The following is a 17,899-nucleotide window of genomic DNA, read 5'->3' as shown; positions in this document are numbered from 1 at the left end:
AATCTGATTTTTTCAGTCCTAATACACAGCCAGATTTACAATGGAAAAACTAAGATCAAATGCTATTCATTTATGGTATCACACTTTTAGATCTAAACCCTTATAAAAGATTTTCTCCACCAAAAAGGGCTTTCAATATCCAACCCTGATGACGACATACTGTAATGCAAATGCATCCAAGTCCATTCCATGAGATATACTGCCCTGCAGCCTTTAGGTGTGTTAGTCTGGGGATGCATCTGAAAGCTGCAGAACTGAAGATCATGAGAACTAGGGTTTGAGACCCTCATGTTATTGCACCTGTGGTTAAATGTTTTTGTAAAACTATTTGTATACTCAACCAATAGTTTGGGTAATTTACTTTTTTACAATTTTCTGGGTCAGAAGCTTAAATGTTTGGAACCAATGCTCTTAAGAGCTTGCAACTATAGGATCCAAAACCACAATTTAAATGCATACCACATTTTTTTAGATTTCTACTTCTAAAAGAAAAATGGAAATCATATGTATCCTTCTGCCCTTTTCTAAAAAAAAATGCCATGCAAAAATTAGTAATGTTTGCTGATGTAATATGACAAAATGTAGAAATAATCTAGAGGTGACTAAGTTTTCAACAACTTGGAATCGGCGTTTATGTCAGGTTGAGTGTTTGGAGAGGACCCAAATGCAGAGACTGGAGCCGTAGGTGATTTCTAGCAGATTAAAAAAAAAAAAAGTGGCAAAAGAAGCACAAAAATAACAAAAAAAAAAAAAAATACAGAATTAGCAAAATACCGCAGGACATCAGGAAAAAAAAAACACACACACAAGGGGCCAAGAAACGATGAGGAACCAGCAGATAGTGACTGAACAGGAGGTGTATAAATGGGAGACTGAACAAGGACCAGGCTAATCAGCAGATTGGGAGCAGGTGTGGACAGAGGAGAAGGAGACTTACACAAGAGGGCAACAGAGGGTTATCAACAAATAAATTAGAACTCAAGAAATATAACCAAAAACAACTAGAAAAATGCAAAATGGAAAGGAAACCAATAAACTTGAAAACACAAAATAGAACTGAAAACTCAAAAAGAAAACTTAAACAGAACCAAAAAGTGCAGAAACATGACATTTTAATCTATGAGGTAATTTTTCGACAAGCAAAGTAACCTTTATGTTAGGTATACTTTTGCTTTACCTTACTATATTCAAATAAAATCAGTGAAGCGTTAGGTTAGTGTTTGATTCTGTAGTCAGAGGGAAGTTTACTATAAGCTTACACTGGTTTAATGGCTCCATTAGAGGTCATGCACTTATCATGTACGTATTTAGAATTTAGAAACACTAAATTTTTTTCTGTCAGTGATGTTTAGGATAAAATTACTCTCCTTCACTTCTCAATGTTGTCCAGATAGATCATGCAGTTAGTCCAATTTTGATATAATCCACTCTGAGTCTGTTTTTTCTCTCTCGCTTTATATTTTTCAGGTTCACCATTTGCTCGTGCCAGCCTAAAGAGCTCAAAACTCGAAGGTTCAACTTTTAAGCGGCGAGAGCGGCGTTTTCGTTTTTTTGTCCGACGTGTTGTCAAGTCCCAGGCATTTTACTGGACCGTGCTATGTTTGGTGGGCCTTAACACACTATGTGTGGCTGTGGTGCACTACGACCAGCCTGAACCACTTTCAGATTTTCTATGTGAGTAGGAGGGGAACACAAGCTCACTTGATGTACATATTGGTCCTACAAATACAGAAATGCTGGCATCACAGCATACAATAAGGGAGTGGGTTAGCAAATGTTTTGGTAATTTGCCTGTATCTAAGAAAGAGCTGGTAGTAACATTAACAGTTAAATGCATCAAAAAGAAACCAGGAGCTGCTTATTTGAATGTTTAACATAAGAATATAATCATTATGTGGAGATATAACTCTTTTTATTAGTTTCCTTCCCACTAATCCAGTTGCGATAATCTCACCCCTTTATTGTCTTAAATGATGATCTTTATTTTTTTACCTAAGCTCGAAAAGGTTGCTATGAGATGCTGGGCTTGCATCAGATTGAGTTCAAAGCTTTGCTGTTAATTTTTTTAACATATTTATTTCTCCTTTTCTTCTTCCTGTAGTTTATGCTGAATTCATCTTCCTGGGGATTTTCCTGACTGAGATGTGTGTTAAGTTGTATGGCCTTGGAAGACAGGCCTACCTCAACTCGTCCTTCAACTGTTTTGACTGCATTGTAAGACTGCAGCGTATTAACTGTGGTGTGAAAAAAAAATGTGTCTGCCCAATGAATTGATTATTTAACGAGTGAAAAAGCATATCCAAACCAACCTGTCTCCATGTGAAAACAAACTTTATTAACTCTTCATCAACTCCGGCAACAGGCCCTGATCTAAACAAAATCTATTTTTGATTGAATCGAAAATAGATTTAATCCATATTCCTGACAAAGGAGGGCTCCCAGTCATGCCGCAGCACCACAGAGGCAGCGGGGAATACCAAGTTAACTGGAATGGCTTCTATTTGCAGAGAGGAAAATACATGAATGACAGAATCTGTGAGAACGAGGGGTAAGGCTATAGAACTTTAGTGAAATAATGCAATGAAATCCACAATTATCCCAGTAAAAGATGGGACTGTGGTGAGCCTTTATATATGAATAACTCTAAAAGATCAGGAGAACACCAGAAAACCTTAATCATTTTAAGTACTTTAGGGCATCATCTGTCATAGTTTACATCAATTGGCCTTGTGCAAGAAGCGTTGGTACAAACAAATGCATTCTTCAATTGTTCATACCAATGATTTAGGCAAAAATGTCACATTCACTATTTTCTCCTTTTTTGAACCTTCTCTCAGGTACGAACAATTTTTACGAGTTCTCCAGACTTGATGTAGGAGTCTTTCATAATCATCCAGCTGTTATCCAAACCAGTTTTTTAATAAATGACTATATATTTTTCTTAGAAGCAATATTTCATTTACTAGGCTGCATCAGTATGTATTATGCAACTCTGTCATGGCAGAACTATTGATCACTACACCTGGGGCTGGCATGTCGGTATCCAGGGGACACTGGTTTAATTTGTTGTCATTTCAAAAGAAAGAACAGTCACTAAGCTCTTTGTAGGATCAAGCTACAACTGAAATACACTATATTGCCAAAAGTATTTGCTCACCTGCCTTGACTCACATATGAGCTTAAGTGACATCCCGTTCCTAATCCATAGGGTTCAATATGACGTCGGTCCACCCTTTGCAGCTAGAACAGCTTCAACTCTTCTGGGAAGGCTGTCCACAAGGTTTAGGAGTGTGTTTATGGGAATTTTTGACCATTCTTCCAGAAGCGCATTTGTGAGGTCGCACACTGATGTTGGACGAGAAGGCCTGGCTCTCAGTCTCCGCTCTAATTCATCCCAAAGGTGTTCTATCGGGTTGAGGTCAGGACTCTGTGCAGGCCAGTCAAGTTCATCCACACCAGACTCTGTCATCCATGTCTTTATGGACCTTGCTTTGTGCACTGGTGCACAGTCATGTTGGAAGAGGAAGGGGCCAGCTCCAAACTGTTCCCACAAAGTTGGGAGCATGGAATTGTCCAAAATGTCTTGGTATGCTGAAGCATTCAGAGTTCCTTTCACTGGAACTAAGGGGCCAAGCCCAGCTCCTGAAAAACAACCCCACACCATAATCCCCCCTCCACCAAACTTTACACTTGGCACAATGCAGTCAGACAAGTACCGTTCTCCTGGCAACCGCCAAACCCAGACCCGTCCATCAGATTGCCAGATGGAGAAGCGCGATTCGTCACTCCAGAGAACGCGTCTCCACTGCTCTAGAGTCCAGTGGCGGCGTGCTTTACACCACCGCATCCGACGCTTTGCATTGCACTTGGTGATGTATGGCTTGGATGCAGCTGCTCGACCATGGAAACCCATTCCGTGAAGCTCTCTGCGCACTGTTCTTGAGCTAATCTGAAGGCCACATGAAGTTTGGAGGTCTGTAGTGATTGACTCTGCAGAAAGTTGGCGACCTCTTCGCACTATGCGCGTCAGCATCCGCTGACCCCGCTCCGTCAGTTTACGTGGCCTACCACTTCGTGGCTGAGTTGCTGTCGTTCCCAAACACTTCCATTTTCTTATAATACAGCTGACAGTTGACTGTGGAATATTTAGGAGCGAGGAAATTTCACGACTGGATTTGTTGCACAGGTGGCATCCTATCACAGTTCCACGCTGGAATTCACTGAGCTCCTGAGAGCGACCCATTCTTTCACAAATGTTTGTAAAAACAGTCTGCATGCCTAGGTGCTTGAATTTATACACCTGTGGCCATGGAAGTGATTGGAACACCTGATTCCAATAATTTGGATGGGTGAGCAAATACTTTTGGCAATATAGTGTATCATCTCGAACAGAGCAATGTTCAGCAATGTGTTGCTGCTTGTAACCCTTTTCACAGTGAGTCAAGCATTCAGTTGACATCATGGCTGCTCCTACAGTAGATTTTGTCATTACACCAAACATGAAATGCTTGGGTATTTCTGAATTTTTCAAGTTAGAGTTTCAGCATTAACGTTTAAATGTTTTGTGCATAAGAGACATGGAGAGTGCAACAAAGGATTGGCAGTCTGTAGACTATACCTGTACATGTGTACCTTCCACTTTTATAGTTTGTGCACAAACGTTTTGCATACCAAAAATGCCATTGGCCAGTAAAATGATATTATAAATCCCACGTGCTTGTGATATATCTCATTGGGTAATTTGAAAGTACTAGTTTCTGGAGATATGTGTACAGACTCTGTAGGTTTTACAAAACCAGAGCTGTGTGACTTCAAACATGTCCAAAAACCCTATTCTCCCCCTTGAATAAAATAATGCCTTTATGTATGTAAAAGGTCCATTCGGCACCATTGTGCCAAATTTGCACCAAATGTTGCAAACTGATTTATATGAATTTTATGAAAAATTTGATCATAATAAACACATTTCCATGTTCAGTTATTAGTTTAGGAGACTCTTTTTCACATAGGACCAGGATTGTTTGGATATCTTTCTAATGTTAATAAAATGTCATAATTTATTATTTGCTATTATTCTTATTCTGCTCCTTTAATTTGATGATGCAAAACATTTCTTACAGCATTGCATGTACCCTCCTTATGTATACACACGTAAGAAGAATACGTGCAAACACCTTTTCCACCCCTGCCTTCACGCAAATTAATCTGTTCTGCTATTGCATGCTTTTTTTTCACTGTGCATAACTTCCATATTTAACAAAATACCTAAAATGGTTTTCTATTTGCTTCAGGTCATATGTGGTAGCATTTTCGAAGTATTATGGTCAATCATCCAACCGGGCACATCATTTGGCATCAGCGTGCTACGGGCTCTCAGGTTATTAAGAATCTTCAAAGTCACCAAGTGAGTTTAAATGATCATTTTCCATCTAAAATAAACATTGCGTTTTATGCATCATTGAGCAAAACTTCTTATGCACTTCCTTTGTCTTTTTATCAGGTACTGGGCATCGCTGCGCAACCTTGTGGTCTCTCTGCTTAATTCCATGAAATCCATTATCAGCTTGCTCTTCCTGCTCTTCCTCTTCATAGTTGTGTTTGCCCTTCTGGGCATGCAGCTCTTCGGAGGACAGTCAGTGTTGTCTTAGCTCTCTTTTTTTCCCTCATAATAGACTTAATTTGCTGTCGTTTACCACCAAGAGACAGCTTTCTGTTAATTGACAGTTTCTGAATAATTTTTAAAGTTGTTTTTTGAAACGTAATAAGCTGTACTTGTGAAACAAATCTGGTTACACTGCTAATTGCTGTTTTTTTTTTCATATTTTACTCTATTTCCTCGCCTCCTATTAGGTTTAATTTTGAAAATGGCACCCCTCCGACCAATTTCGATACCTTCCCTGCAGCAATAATGACGGTGTTTCAGGTGAGTGGAGACAATGCATTAAAAGAGGAAAGATTAGATTTAGGGAGAATTATTGCAAAAACTAGTTTTGTTTTGTCTTAATGATTTGGACATCAATAAATAATTCTCTCTCTGAATTCCCAATATTATTATAGTCCCTATTAAGGATAATATGAATGAGCAAATGCAACATTTTATCTGCACCTCTAATAAAATGTGTAAAAAAAAAAAAAGGAACAAGTATTTAAGTAAGAATGATTTCAACTTTAACTGCAGTGGTATTTATCAGGCTGAAAAATTGTTTAAAATTAAAACTGCAATTAGAATACATTTCATAAGTGAGACAAAATCCCATGGAAAGATGTAAAGAAATAATTTTTCCAAGTGGGTGGCAGTTAGTCCTTTCTTATAATTAATTGTTCACTAAGTTGAATCTTACAGAGTAAAGCATCTTCTTTGCACAATCGCTTCAGATCTGTTTGAATTCTTATTCTGGTATTCCCTATTCTCTCCTGTATGTAACAAAAATCATATCAATCTATTTCCATTATATGAAACACCTGAGTCAGACATGGGCAATGTGGAGTCAACAAGTCATCTCCATGTCATGTATTTGTTCTGCCCAGCCACTGAAGCAGGTGAGTCCAATCTTCACCGTGAATTAACCTGTGCAGATTGGACTCACCTGGTTAATTGGCTGGGTAGATTAAATACATGACATGGAGATGACTTGTTGACTCCACATTGCCCATGTCTGACCTGAGTCTCTGGTTTTAGAAGTTCTGATCAACATAAATAAAAAAAAACTATTTAAAAAGGCTTTGGTTTCCACGATTTTATAGGCTTGCTTTGTGTAGTAATAAAATGGCCAAATGTGGCTTTGTTATTTTCCATGTATGACCGATTCCTGGTGTAAACGTGTTGGACATTGTGTTTGTTACAGATCCTCACAGGCGAGGACTGGAACATGGTGATGTATGATGGCATTCAGTCCCAGGGTGGAGTTAACAAAGGGATGGCCTTTTCTGTCTTCTTCATTGTGCTCACTCTTTTTGGCAACTGTATCCTTTAATGGGGATGTGGTCATGAAATATGGTGGATTTACACATGAATATGTGCTCACCATGATTAATATATAATGACCTGTTTTACATAAACACGCAAACAAACACACAAGTTTACCAATCATTGAGCAGTTATACTCAATAACAATACAGTTTAAGCATTATAACGTTAACATACATATATTATTGAAATTATATGATATATATTGTATGTTCAGTCTCTATATATTAATAAGTAATTATATAAAACACGTGTCTATCACTGTTAGCTCACAGGTGTTCTGTACTCTTGTGTTACCAAATTGCCAATGAACTGTAATTCTTTGACTCTATGCTTAGATACGTTGCTAAATGTGTTCTTGGCCATCGCTGTGGACAATTTAGCCAATGCACAGGAATTGACCAAGGTAAAGTACTACACAACTTAGCTTGAAACTGTATTGGTATTTCTTAAAACTTCTTATCAACCAGAGAATATTATATGAATAAAAAGTTGTTTTGTTTATTTCCCTAATTTATTCTTTACGTCCTTCTTGTTTCAGTCACATTGGGCTTGTTTTTTTCTGCAATAATTTTCTGCAGGATGAACAGGAAGAAGAGGAAGCTGCTAGTCAGAAGATCGCTCTGCAGAAAGCCAAGGAGGTGGCTGAAGTCAGCCCATTGTCAGCCGCCAACCTTTCCATTGCAGCGTGAGTTTCTATTATTGACACTCCTCTCTTATTTTTTAACCTCTATATCAGGATGCCTACAAGCTATACTGGAAGCAGCTCTTACACTTATCAATTATGTTTCTATTTTTTTTTTTTTTTTACTTTTCATTTGTCTCCCTACCTTATATTTCTCTGTTTAAATTAGACTTAAAATCTTTGGATATCTACATTAAATGAGAGTTCCTACAAGGTTTCATTCGCATTTTTCAGTATTTTCATAAGTATGCAAAAAAAATAATAATAATACTTTGGGGAGAGATCAAGCTGGTGGAGGACTTTTAAAAGACAATGTTTCTGCTCATCTTGTAGTACATTTTATTGTACGTGAACACTGAAATTCATGTTTAATCAGTTGTTATAAATAATTCTATATTTCATTCATTCTGAACATGTTTTGATATAGCCAGCTTTTAAGTAAGTATTCAGCAACCAAAAATCTTTCATGAAATAGCCACATTTGCTTATAGGGTTTTAGTCCCAGCTACAGTAAAATGTGGATGGGGAAAAATAAACCAAAATAAAAAATGTGAATATATCATTTTTACATTTTTCTTATTTTAGTTTATATATATAGGTAGTTAATTGAGTAATGAGATGTCATTTTACGTCATTTACTTCCCTGTCTTCTCTATACCATTTCATTTATCTGTTTTGGGTGCGTTTTTTATGTCCGTTTTTAACTCTACTTAGTACTTTGCATACGACAGCTAAAATTACCCCGTAGAACATATGTTCCAATTTACCATGTACTGTATTATACAGAATACAATATAGGTGGGTAGTAGGACACAGATCTTGCACATTGATTGATTCTTCTTTGCACAATTTCCTATTTTCAGAAGTAAAAATTATTAACTTAAGAAAAAAAAAGGTTTAAAGCAGATTTATGCCTAATATTATTTTTTTTCTCTTATGTTTACATATCTGCAAAGTACCAGTGTTCTATAGTTGATATGATATGCTCAGTCTATTTAAATCTTAAATACAGATGATTTACAAAGATTTCTTGAGCAAAGGAGAGCAGGTGCAAGACTAGTTCAGGTCGCACTAATTAAATAAGGTATTTGCTAGTGCTACTGGTAATTTGGAGTAGAGTAGCCAAAAAATTATATATGAAATTTTAAGTTGTAGAGTTGGATTAAATAATAATCATCCATAATAATCTTCCGCCTGTCTGTGAGGCTGACAGTGAGGGTGGTGTCTATCTCCGGCAGTCTGTTGGTGAAAGGCAGGGAACACCCTTGACAGGTCTAGTCTATTGCAGGGCAGACTCCGATTCGACCTAAAAGCGATTCAGAGAGATCCAATTTTTCTAACAGTGTTTTTGGACTTTGGGAGGAAGCCAGTGTGCCCAGAGAGAACCCGCGCATGTATAGGGAAAACAGTCAAATCCATGGTGGAAGACCTTGGGCTGGTAATCAAACCCAGGAACTTCTTGTTTCTAGGCAACAGTGCTACAAACTGCGCTGCTGTGCAGTCTGATAATTATTAATATTAATTAGAGGAATAAATAATGATAATAATTTAAAAAATGAAACATTTCTACAAGAAACTTCACATATTTTTATCTCAAGGTCCTATAAACAAGTTAAAAAATATGCAAATAATAAAAGCTGAAATTGAAAAATTAAATATCAATCATACAGTCTAGAAAAGTCTACTTAACCTTGTTATACACTATTCTTATTAATGTGTTTTCTTGATTATGTGGTCCAGCAGTATTCAGGTTTGGTGTGGCTTGTGAAATTAATCCTAGCTCTCCAGAAACCCTAGTTAATCCCTATACATTTCTACCATGCTAGCTTTAATGGCATTCTATATTAGCAAATGAAATAAGCAATAATTGAGCACTGATAATCTGAAACATATCAGTGTGATAGAAAAAGCAAATTAGGAGAAGATGTCTAAATGGTAATTTACAACTTAACGCCCCTGTTTGTCCTAAATATTAACACTGCCTTCTTCTCAGTGTTTGGTCCATCATTAGACTTGAGACTATTAGCTGAAAAGTGACATTGTTGATTGATGTCTTTGACAAAAAGGTTCAACTTATTCTTTTGTTATCTATTAGCGATGCAAATCTTAAGTAAAACAGAAGATATTTTCCCAAAATAAGGTAGCACACACCTAGTATGTCGTATTAGTAGAAAAACGCATATGGACACACATACTGTATGTTGCTTTGTGCCAACACTCTGGCCAGTAGACACTTTGATCTCTCCTCTTTGGATACACAGGGGTCTTTCTTTTTGTCACTGGTAAAGTTCAACCTCTCCCACTTAAACACGCTGTCTTGCATGTATAAGCTTGCACCTCAATATGGTCTGCACAAGAGAAAGATAACACTCTTGACAGGTGCAGAGTATCCTGACTTTACCACTTAATGCTTATGCGAAGGATCCTTACACACAGTGTCTGACAAAACTGTGAATTTGCTTATCATTACAAACAAATTACATTACAAAAGTAATTGTTGTTTCTTTAACTTGATTTGTTCTGTCCCTTCTATGTAAGCATATGAGTCGATGTTTTAGTGATCATTTTTTCCCCTGGGATTGCATGTTTTACCTTTGTTTAAATTGCAGGAGCTGGATCCTGTCATTTACTTTCTAGGGACTGTTTTCGGAAAAAAAATAAAATATTCCATTCTGTGAATGAGAAACATGTTGCTGAAATGATTTATAATTGAAAAGATGTTTAAATCTTTGGGAAATTTAGAACATATGGTGAATATTCAAATTGAATTCCACTTGAAATCCCAGACTTGTGTAAGGATTTAGGAAATACATTGAAATTCCTTCTAGAAAAAGAAGGAATTTCAAAGAAGGGATTTTCAGTATGAGGTGACCACTGGTGCATAAAGGATCTTTTAAGAAGATATTCTATGGTAGTTTCAGACCAAAGACTGCAAAAAAATCTACATAGAACCCTAAAAAAAACAATGGTATTATTTTAGGGGTGCTCTGAATCAAACCCTTCTATTGCAGAATACACTGCAACTTACAATAATGTGTCCAAAAATGCAAACAAAAGAGCTTTATGTGAAGCAGCAAACATCCACTTGAAGACATAAACTGATATAAAATGATACAGTGTACAAATAATTACAGTTAAAAATTTATTTTGCTGCTTCTAATTTCGATAAATTATTTGAAATAAACTCAAAGTAAAACAAAACTTTATTGGATACGTCTACATTTTTTTGTTTTAAATAGTTCATTCACAAGATTCCATGTTTCATACATTCAAGGTCATAGGAAAACATGCTATGCAGGGAGTTTCACAAAAAGGCCAAGCATACATAAAATGTTCAGTTTTTGATCAAGATGTGGAGTACTCTCCTGAGTCATTGTTTTGGTGACTGTTTAATGTGCATTTTGTATTGTGTTTCTCTGTTAAGGATTGGATTCCAAAATGTCAAAATAATTTCTTGACAAAATAAGCAAATCAGAAATATTTTCTGAATAATTGTTGTATAGTTTATATAGTTGGCACACTCTTAGTTAAATGGTGGATGGATTGGCCATTTTGGAATGAAATCCTCCTCTTATGTTGTGCCATTTCACTCACCAGCTGTTTCCCTCCTCAGCAACAAAGTACACAGTGAGTGTCACAACGCATCCGACCCCTTTCTGGACTGGTATTTATTTATTTGTTTATTCATTTCTGAATTCCTTATGTTTGACCTTACAACCATTCTTTGCCTTCTTTGTGTTTGAGAGCAGCTTCCTTCCCTTTTTTTACCTTTGTTCTTGAAATTCCCTTTAAAACCAACATTCTAGTTTTTTTTTTAGCTGTTTTGTTGGCTTTTTTGTGTTACAACTTTTTTTTGTTTAATTAATTTTTTTTATTTATTATTTTTGGTTGATTTTTGTTGTTGTTGTTGCCTGCTCCATGCAGCACTGCTAATGCTTTATTGTGGTTGAAGGCTGGCCTTAAGAGACAATGGAGTAGATGGTTGTAGTTTGGGGGGGGGGACCCGACCAGTAGTAGCACATTTGATCAACTCAGTGGTGATTCTAGGGGTGTAGTTTTACTAAAAGTATTTTCGAGGATTGATTTACTCAGCTTAGTTGATGTTCTGTGCCGTTGTCACTAGAAGTCAGTCTTTTCTTTCAACAAATGGAGGGATGAACCATAGTTTAAATTATTCCTAGTTTGAGCAGCCAAGACCAAAGAGTATTTCTGGTTTCTTAAATAACTCATAGTAGACACGGCAGCTGGTTCCTACATTAGAAGATCTTTGATCAACAGATGGATTCATTCTAGACAAGACACCCGTCCATTACAAGATAAACATACAGAACAAACAACCTGTCACACAATTTCACTCCAATGGACAATTTAGAGAGACCTATTACTCTACCAATAATGCTTTTGGACTGTTGAAGAAAGCCAGAGTGGCCTTAGAGAGACCGCCCATGCACTGGGAGAATGTTCACCATCCAGGAAGTCCTTATTATTTTTAACCCAGGCCTTATTTCTGTTCCACTGTGGAACAGCAATAATACATATGAAAATATGATGAATTATCAAGAGACTTTAAGTAAGCTCTCATGAGATGACAATTGCACTTACTTTGGTCTTGGGTCTGCTATGTCTAGATGCTAGCTAAACTCTCTAGTTGAAATTACCTTCTTTTTCTTTCTCCAAACTTTGGCTATTCTGAAGGTTTTCTGTATCAACGGGAATGCTGGCCACTGACAACTACACAAAAGTGCACTTCCAAAATAGCATTAATTTCAGAACAAATTGCATAAGTACAGGTTTTGTTAATTATTGACAAAGATTTAAGACAGATTTTTTTCCACACATGGTTCACTAGGTAAGGCCAAACTGGCTCTCGTGTTGGCAGCCTGTGTGGTCAGCAGTAGCTATGTTTTATTGAGACATGCCCAGTTTTATACACCGAATGTAATGACCCCTAAATGTCTGTGGGCCCCACTGTGTCTTTATGCCCTTGCTACTTTATGTACCTACATTTTTGGTGTTAATTTTCACGCATCACCTTCATTTGAGAGTAAATTTTTGCAAAATAAAGCCTAAAAATAGATCTTAATGCTAGCAATGTTCTTGTCTCCTCTTTTCCTTATCTCTAGTAAAGAACAACAGAAGAACCACAATAAGGGTATCAATAAATCAGTGTGGGAACAGCGAACCAAAGAGCTGAGGAAGCAGACCATTGCATCCAGTTGCGAGGCCCTCTATAATGAGCTGGACCCTGATGACCGCTGGAAGGCAAGGACAGGGAGGGAAGAACAAAACAATGTAAAGCATCAGGCATAAACTAGCCCTTAGCCTTGTGCTATCAGTGTACACAAGCTGGCTGGCGTTATTATACAATTTTCACTTCAAATCTAGTTAAAATGTCTATAGAACTTAAATTTATGCCTTTTGTTGATTCCTTTATATTTTGCCCTTCCTATGCCCTCTTATGTTCTTGTAGGTCAACCATTCACGTCAAATTCGGCCTGATATGAAAACTCATCTGGATCGACCATTAGTTGTTGATCCCCGTGAAAACCGAAACAACAACACCAACAAGACCACTGCCAATGATTTGGATCTCTGTGTTGCCCAGCACCATTCTTCTGATGACCTTCACAAACAGACGCAGGTGCAAGACCAACAAGGTCAAGTAGGAGTGGGAGGTGGAGGTAGCTCTGGCCAATCAAGGGCCCTTTTGTATCGAGGGGAGTCCACTGAAAGTAGGCGGAGTCGCAAAGGTGAGCATCATCACAAGTCCCATGTCCGGTTGGATGCTACAGTTATTCCAGGTCCAGGCTCAGAGGAGAGACCACCAAGACGGCATCACCACAATCGGAGTGGCAGTCGAGGGGGAGGACAGTCGGAGCACAGAAGGACCAGGTCACATCGAAAAAATGCAGAAGAAGGAGGAGAGGGTGGTGGAGGTGCTGGAAAATCAGGGAGGCATAAGAGTAAGGGGATGAATGGCGGTGGGGAAGCAGGAGAAAATGAAGGATCTAGTGAAGGCGGTGAGAAGAGGCCAAGAAGAAGTCGTCATGGCAATCAACCAGAGGGAGAGGGAAGAAGGATGTGCCAGCACAGAAGGAGGTAAGGATACCCTTGTGCCCTGTAGGCTTATATACTTCTCACCTTTGGTGATATTCTCAATGACCTACATCCCTTTTAACTATTTAATTGCTTTCTATAGGGATTGCAGTGTCCCAAATCTCTCAACCACTCGTCCCATCCAAAAGAGCCTCTCCAGACAGAATAGCCAGTACAGTGAGGATATGGACAATCTAATGAATACTAAATTAGTTTCTGGCCCTTTCCCACACGGCCAAGGTCATTCTAATCCAGTTGCCAATTACACAGTGGCCCCTGGCTTTGGATCTGCCCTCCATCTTACTAACAGCGGCACTCATGGTAGTTTGGTCACGTTGGACAGCTATGGAAACATCGGCCATCACCGGGCACACAGTGTGATCAGGCTGCCTCATCCAGACTACACAGCAGTGGACATGCCAATTTTTCCATCTATTAATGCAATTCTGCAAGGTAGGGTAAATGAAAATAACTGTTTGCTTTCAGGTAAAACTCCAAAACAAATTCTCATCTAAACCTCAACTTTTTTTTCTTGGTGTATGATTAAGTCAATAAAAATGCAAACACTGAGCCTCTGCCGGCAAAGGAAGATAAGGACGATGATGATGATAAGGGAGGTGAAGGAGGACCCAGGCCAATGCCTCCATACAGCTCCATGTTCATCTTGTCCACTACCAACCCGTAAGACTTATGAAACAAAACAGCACACAGAAATAATGATAAAAATGATACATGAATTAAATCCATCCGAATTTGATTTATTCATTAGTCTTTCATCACAGAACTTAATTAAATAAGATTTCTATTAAAGTGGCAATTTTACTAAAAAAAAGTTACAATACACACATACATTTTACCTAAATACACGTTTTTTTTTATTTTTTTTTTACTTTTTCACCTTCTGGAAATACTGTTTCATAAGCCATAAAGCTCAAGTGTATCATTTTGTGCATGCTTGATTGCTTTTTTCCTGACAAAAACACAAGTCTTTCACTAGTGTTTTCTTCCACATAAAGACATTTCAAGTAATAATGTAATATTAAACCAATGAACATTGAAGAAAAAAAGATTCATAGAAAAGAACTATTAAGTTATATTATATTGCAAAATGACCACAATATGGAAATTATGATGCCTTAAATATAAGCTCTAATCAGACAAATACAAAAAAGTATAATCTACCAAAAGGAACCCAATTGTTTACCTTCACTAGTTAATACAATGAGCAGAATTCTACCAATATCTGGCAACAGGTAATCCTTGAGTTCATGAAAACCAGTTCTGTTACCATAAGGGATTGTGATTAACTTGTCTTACCTCCATCCTGACATTTTCATTTTTCTCATATTCTGTGCTAACGTTTGTGCTATAACCACTACTTGAGAAGAAATGATAATGTTTTCCGCTGCTTCTAGCTTTCGGCGGGCGTGCCACTACATTTGTACCCTTCGCTACTTTGAGATGTGCATCCTGTTGGTCATTGCTATGAGCAGTATCGCCTTGGCAGCTGAAGATCCTGTCTGGCCCGAATCACCTCGAAACAATGTAAGAAAGTCAAAGTACATTGTTTTAACAGTTATATGTAGGATATCATTTATTCCACTTTTTCATTGTCCATATTGTCATTGTCTTTCTCTCAGTTGCCTCCCTTATTGCTTTCTTATATATCACTGATCCAGTAATTAAACATCTGAAACATAGAAGCAATTAAATTTACAGTATATGAATCAGATTATCTGTTTCATAATATAACCATATAAGAAATTTATTTGAGTTATAAAAAGTCCTTGATTACATTTTTTCTGGAAGAATTTTAAAATGCAAAGAACTCTTCTCCTTAACACCATTATTCTCCTTCCTTAGATATATGTATTTTTTCTTTCTTCAGGTACTTCGCTACTTTGACTATGTTTTTACTGGAGTTTTCACATTTGAGATGTTGATAAAGGTAAAAAAGTATTAAATGCATTTTTAAATGTTGTAGAAGGTTTCAAATGCAAACCCACTCCAAACTTTGAGTGTCACAAGCATTATGCTCATGGATTCTGTCCCTGTTCTAGATGGTGGACCTGGGATTGGTCTTGCACCAGGGCTCTTATTTCCGGGACTTGTGGAACATCCTTGACTTTATAGTGGTTAGTGGTGCTCTGGTGGCCTTTGCCTTCACGTAAGTCTCCCTCCTCTCCCTCTCCTCTCCTTTCCTTGCTCCTGCACCTCATCATGCCTAATTCCTTAAATTGTGTTGTACCCTGGAGTACAACCTCTCATACTCTTTAGCTGTGAGTGTCTTTTCCCCTTTCCAGTCCTTGCTAGTATACTCTTTTGTTTATTTTTTCTGTTCCATGTGTCATGTTACTTATCATAAATTTTTTTGTACCCTAACCCCATTTTGACATTGTTATTTTTTTGGAGTTGCTAGTCCTATTTTCTACATGTTCTCTATCCTGTCCATCTTATATTTCTGTAATCATTTTATTTCAAAGCAACATTTCCTTCAAAGCCCTCCTTCACCTGCTTTACATCAAACATTTTGTAGAAAATAGAGCCCCCGCATCCCCCCTAACCAACCTGATCTTTACCCTGTGAGAGGGGAGGACCACCCTTTGCACCTGTAACCCTTTAGAGCCTAGGGCGGTCTAGATTTAAAGCGGGCCCAATGCAAAGCCAGGCCACGTCATGTTGAACTTGGCTTCCATGCCCTTCTCCTCCACAAAGCAGGTATTTTAACTTTACCTAATCTGCATGGCTGGGAAAAGGTTCATAAGTGAATTAGCTTAGAGTTAAAGTTAGAGTGTAACTCTGGGTATAAACAAAGAATTACAAACATAAGATATGCATGTGTGTTTTTCTATGGCCACATGGTTGCATAGCGGTAAACCTTTCCTTGTGATAGCTGGTGAGCTACTATAGGAACCCACTGACATTGTTTTTAGATTCCACTTGTTGATAGATGGTAAATCACATTTTGAATAAAACATATATTTAAGTGTAACATCATGACACTTTAGGCAGTATTTGAATTAATTATTGCTAAATCTTGAGGCATTGGTTTTTACACCAGCTTCCTAATTATTGCTTACAGTTACACATAATTGAAACAGAAATGTAGTAGCTGGTCCTCTTGATGTTGTAATGCCATATATATATATATATATATATATATATATATATATATTAGGGGTGGAACGATTCACAAAATCCACGGTTCGGTTCACGTTTTCTGGTCACGGTTTTCAATTCGATTCGATACATGTTGATTGTTACACCGAAATTCCATAAAAAATTATGAAATTAATGAAAAAATCCCCCCAAAAATAATGGATTGTAATTATTTTAAATGATCCGCGGAAACCCTGGATCATTTCCGTATGTTTTGCTGCTTTGAATTTAATCATCTGGCGCATGCTCTCTAACCTGACAAAAGCCAGATGCATGTCTCGCTCATGCATCTGGCTGTTGTCAGGTTACATGCTTGCTGACGGAGTATGAGGGATTTCGGGGTTAGCATGACATGTTGCTGTTAGCATAAACAAAACGTGTTGCACAATGCTTGCACACTGTTGCACTTTTATCCACAACTTTCTTTCCGCTGTCATCGTAGGTCACTCTAAATGCAAAGCGCTCCCATACAGCAGACCTATAAAGTGCTGCTGGCGCGTCTTCCAAGTCCTGTTCTTTCCCACTCGCCAGTCCGACACAATTCTCCACAACAACTGATTTTTTCTCCTGCTAAACCCAGCTAAGCTGCTTCGCTTCTTCTTCTTGTTTACTACTGGCGGTTGGCTTTGGTCGCAGTACCGCCACCTTCTGCTCTGGAGTGTAATCGCTTCCTCTATGAAAAAAAGGAGCAGCGCATGAACCAAACGAAACACACGCGAACCGAACCGAGACAGTCGAACCGAACGTTTCTGACGGTTTTCATAAATCGTCCCATTCCTAATATATATATATATATATATCAAAGTAGAAGATAACACAAAAAAATATGTTTAGAACATATTACAGCATATTTTTTTGCGTTTTGAAGACATTAAGCATTTATTTTTATTCGGTATTATCAATAAAACAAATTTCAATTGTATCAACAGTTAACCATTACTATCAGTAGTTCAAGTAAATTTATTTGACTTATGACATTAATTTATGTGGCT

General features: G+C 37.6%; 1 protein-coding gene across 28 annotated transcripts in view; it reads left to right on the top strand.

Annotated features, from left to right (window-relative positions):
• cacna1aa (calcium channel, voltage-dependent, P/Q type, alpha 1A subunit, a) overlaps positions 1–17,899 on the top strand; it is a 110,657-nt gene that overhangs the window by 45,701 nt on the left and 47,057 nt on the right. For 20 of the 28 annotated variants that reach the window (XM_038269128.1, XM_038269142.1, XM_038269140.1 and 17 more), the window contains exons 11-26: positions 1,468–1,674; positions 2,102–2,214; positions 5,292–5,404; positions 5,501–5,632; positions 5,851–5,923; positions 6,846–6,963; positions 7,306–7,373; positions 7,549–7,655; positions 11,266–11,316; positions 12,776–12,944; positions 13,123–13,751; positions 13,852–14,201; positions 14,297–14,429; positions 15,164–15,293; positions 15,637–15,696; positions 15,809–15,915. In XM_038269128.1, the coding sequence (XP_038125056.1) occupies positions 1,468–1,674; positions 2,102–2,214; positions 5,292–5,404; positions 5,501–5,632; positions 5,851–5,923; positions 6,846–6,963; positions 7,306–7,373; positions 7,549–7,655; positions 11,266–11,316; positions 12,776–12,944; positions 13,123–13,751; positions 13,852–14,201; positions 14,297–14,429; positions 15,164–15,293; positions 15,637–15,696; positions 15,809–15,915 (2,560 nt within the window). The remainder of the gene's footprint in view (positions 1–1,467; positions 1,675–2,101; positions 2,215–5,291; positions 5,405–5,500; positions 5,633–5,850; positions 5,924–6,845; positions 6,964–7,305; positions 7,374–7,548; positions 7,656–11,265; positions 11,317–12,775; positions 12,945–13,122; positions 13,752–13,851; positions 14,202–14,296; positions 14,430–15,163; positions 15,294–15,636; positions 15,697–15,808; positions 15,916–17,899) is intronic. The other 8 variants (XM_038269155.1, XM_038269156.1, XM_038269153.1 and 5 more) reach the window with 3 other exon arrangements.

Source organism: Cyprinodon tularosa, unplaced genomic scaffold, assembly GCF_016077235.1.
Source record: "Cyprinodon tularosa strain WSP-4 unplaced genomic scaffold, ASM1607723v1 ctg721, whole genome shotgun sequence".
Taxonomy (NCBI): domain Eukaryota; kingdom Metazoa; phylum Chordata; class Actinopteri; order Cyprinodontiformes; family Cyprinodontidae; genus Cyprinodon; species Cyprinodon tularosa.
This window is presented reverse-complemented; position numbering and strand designations above follow the sequence as displayed.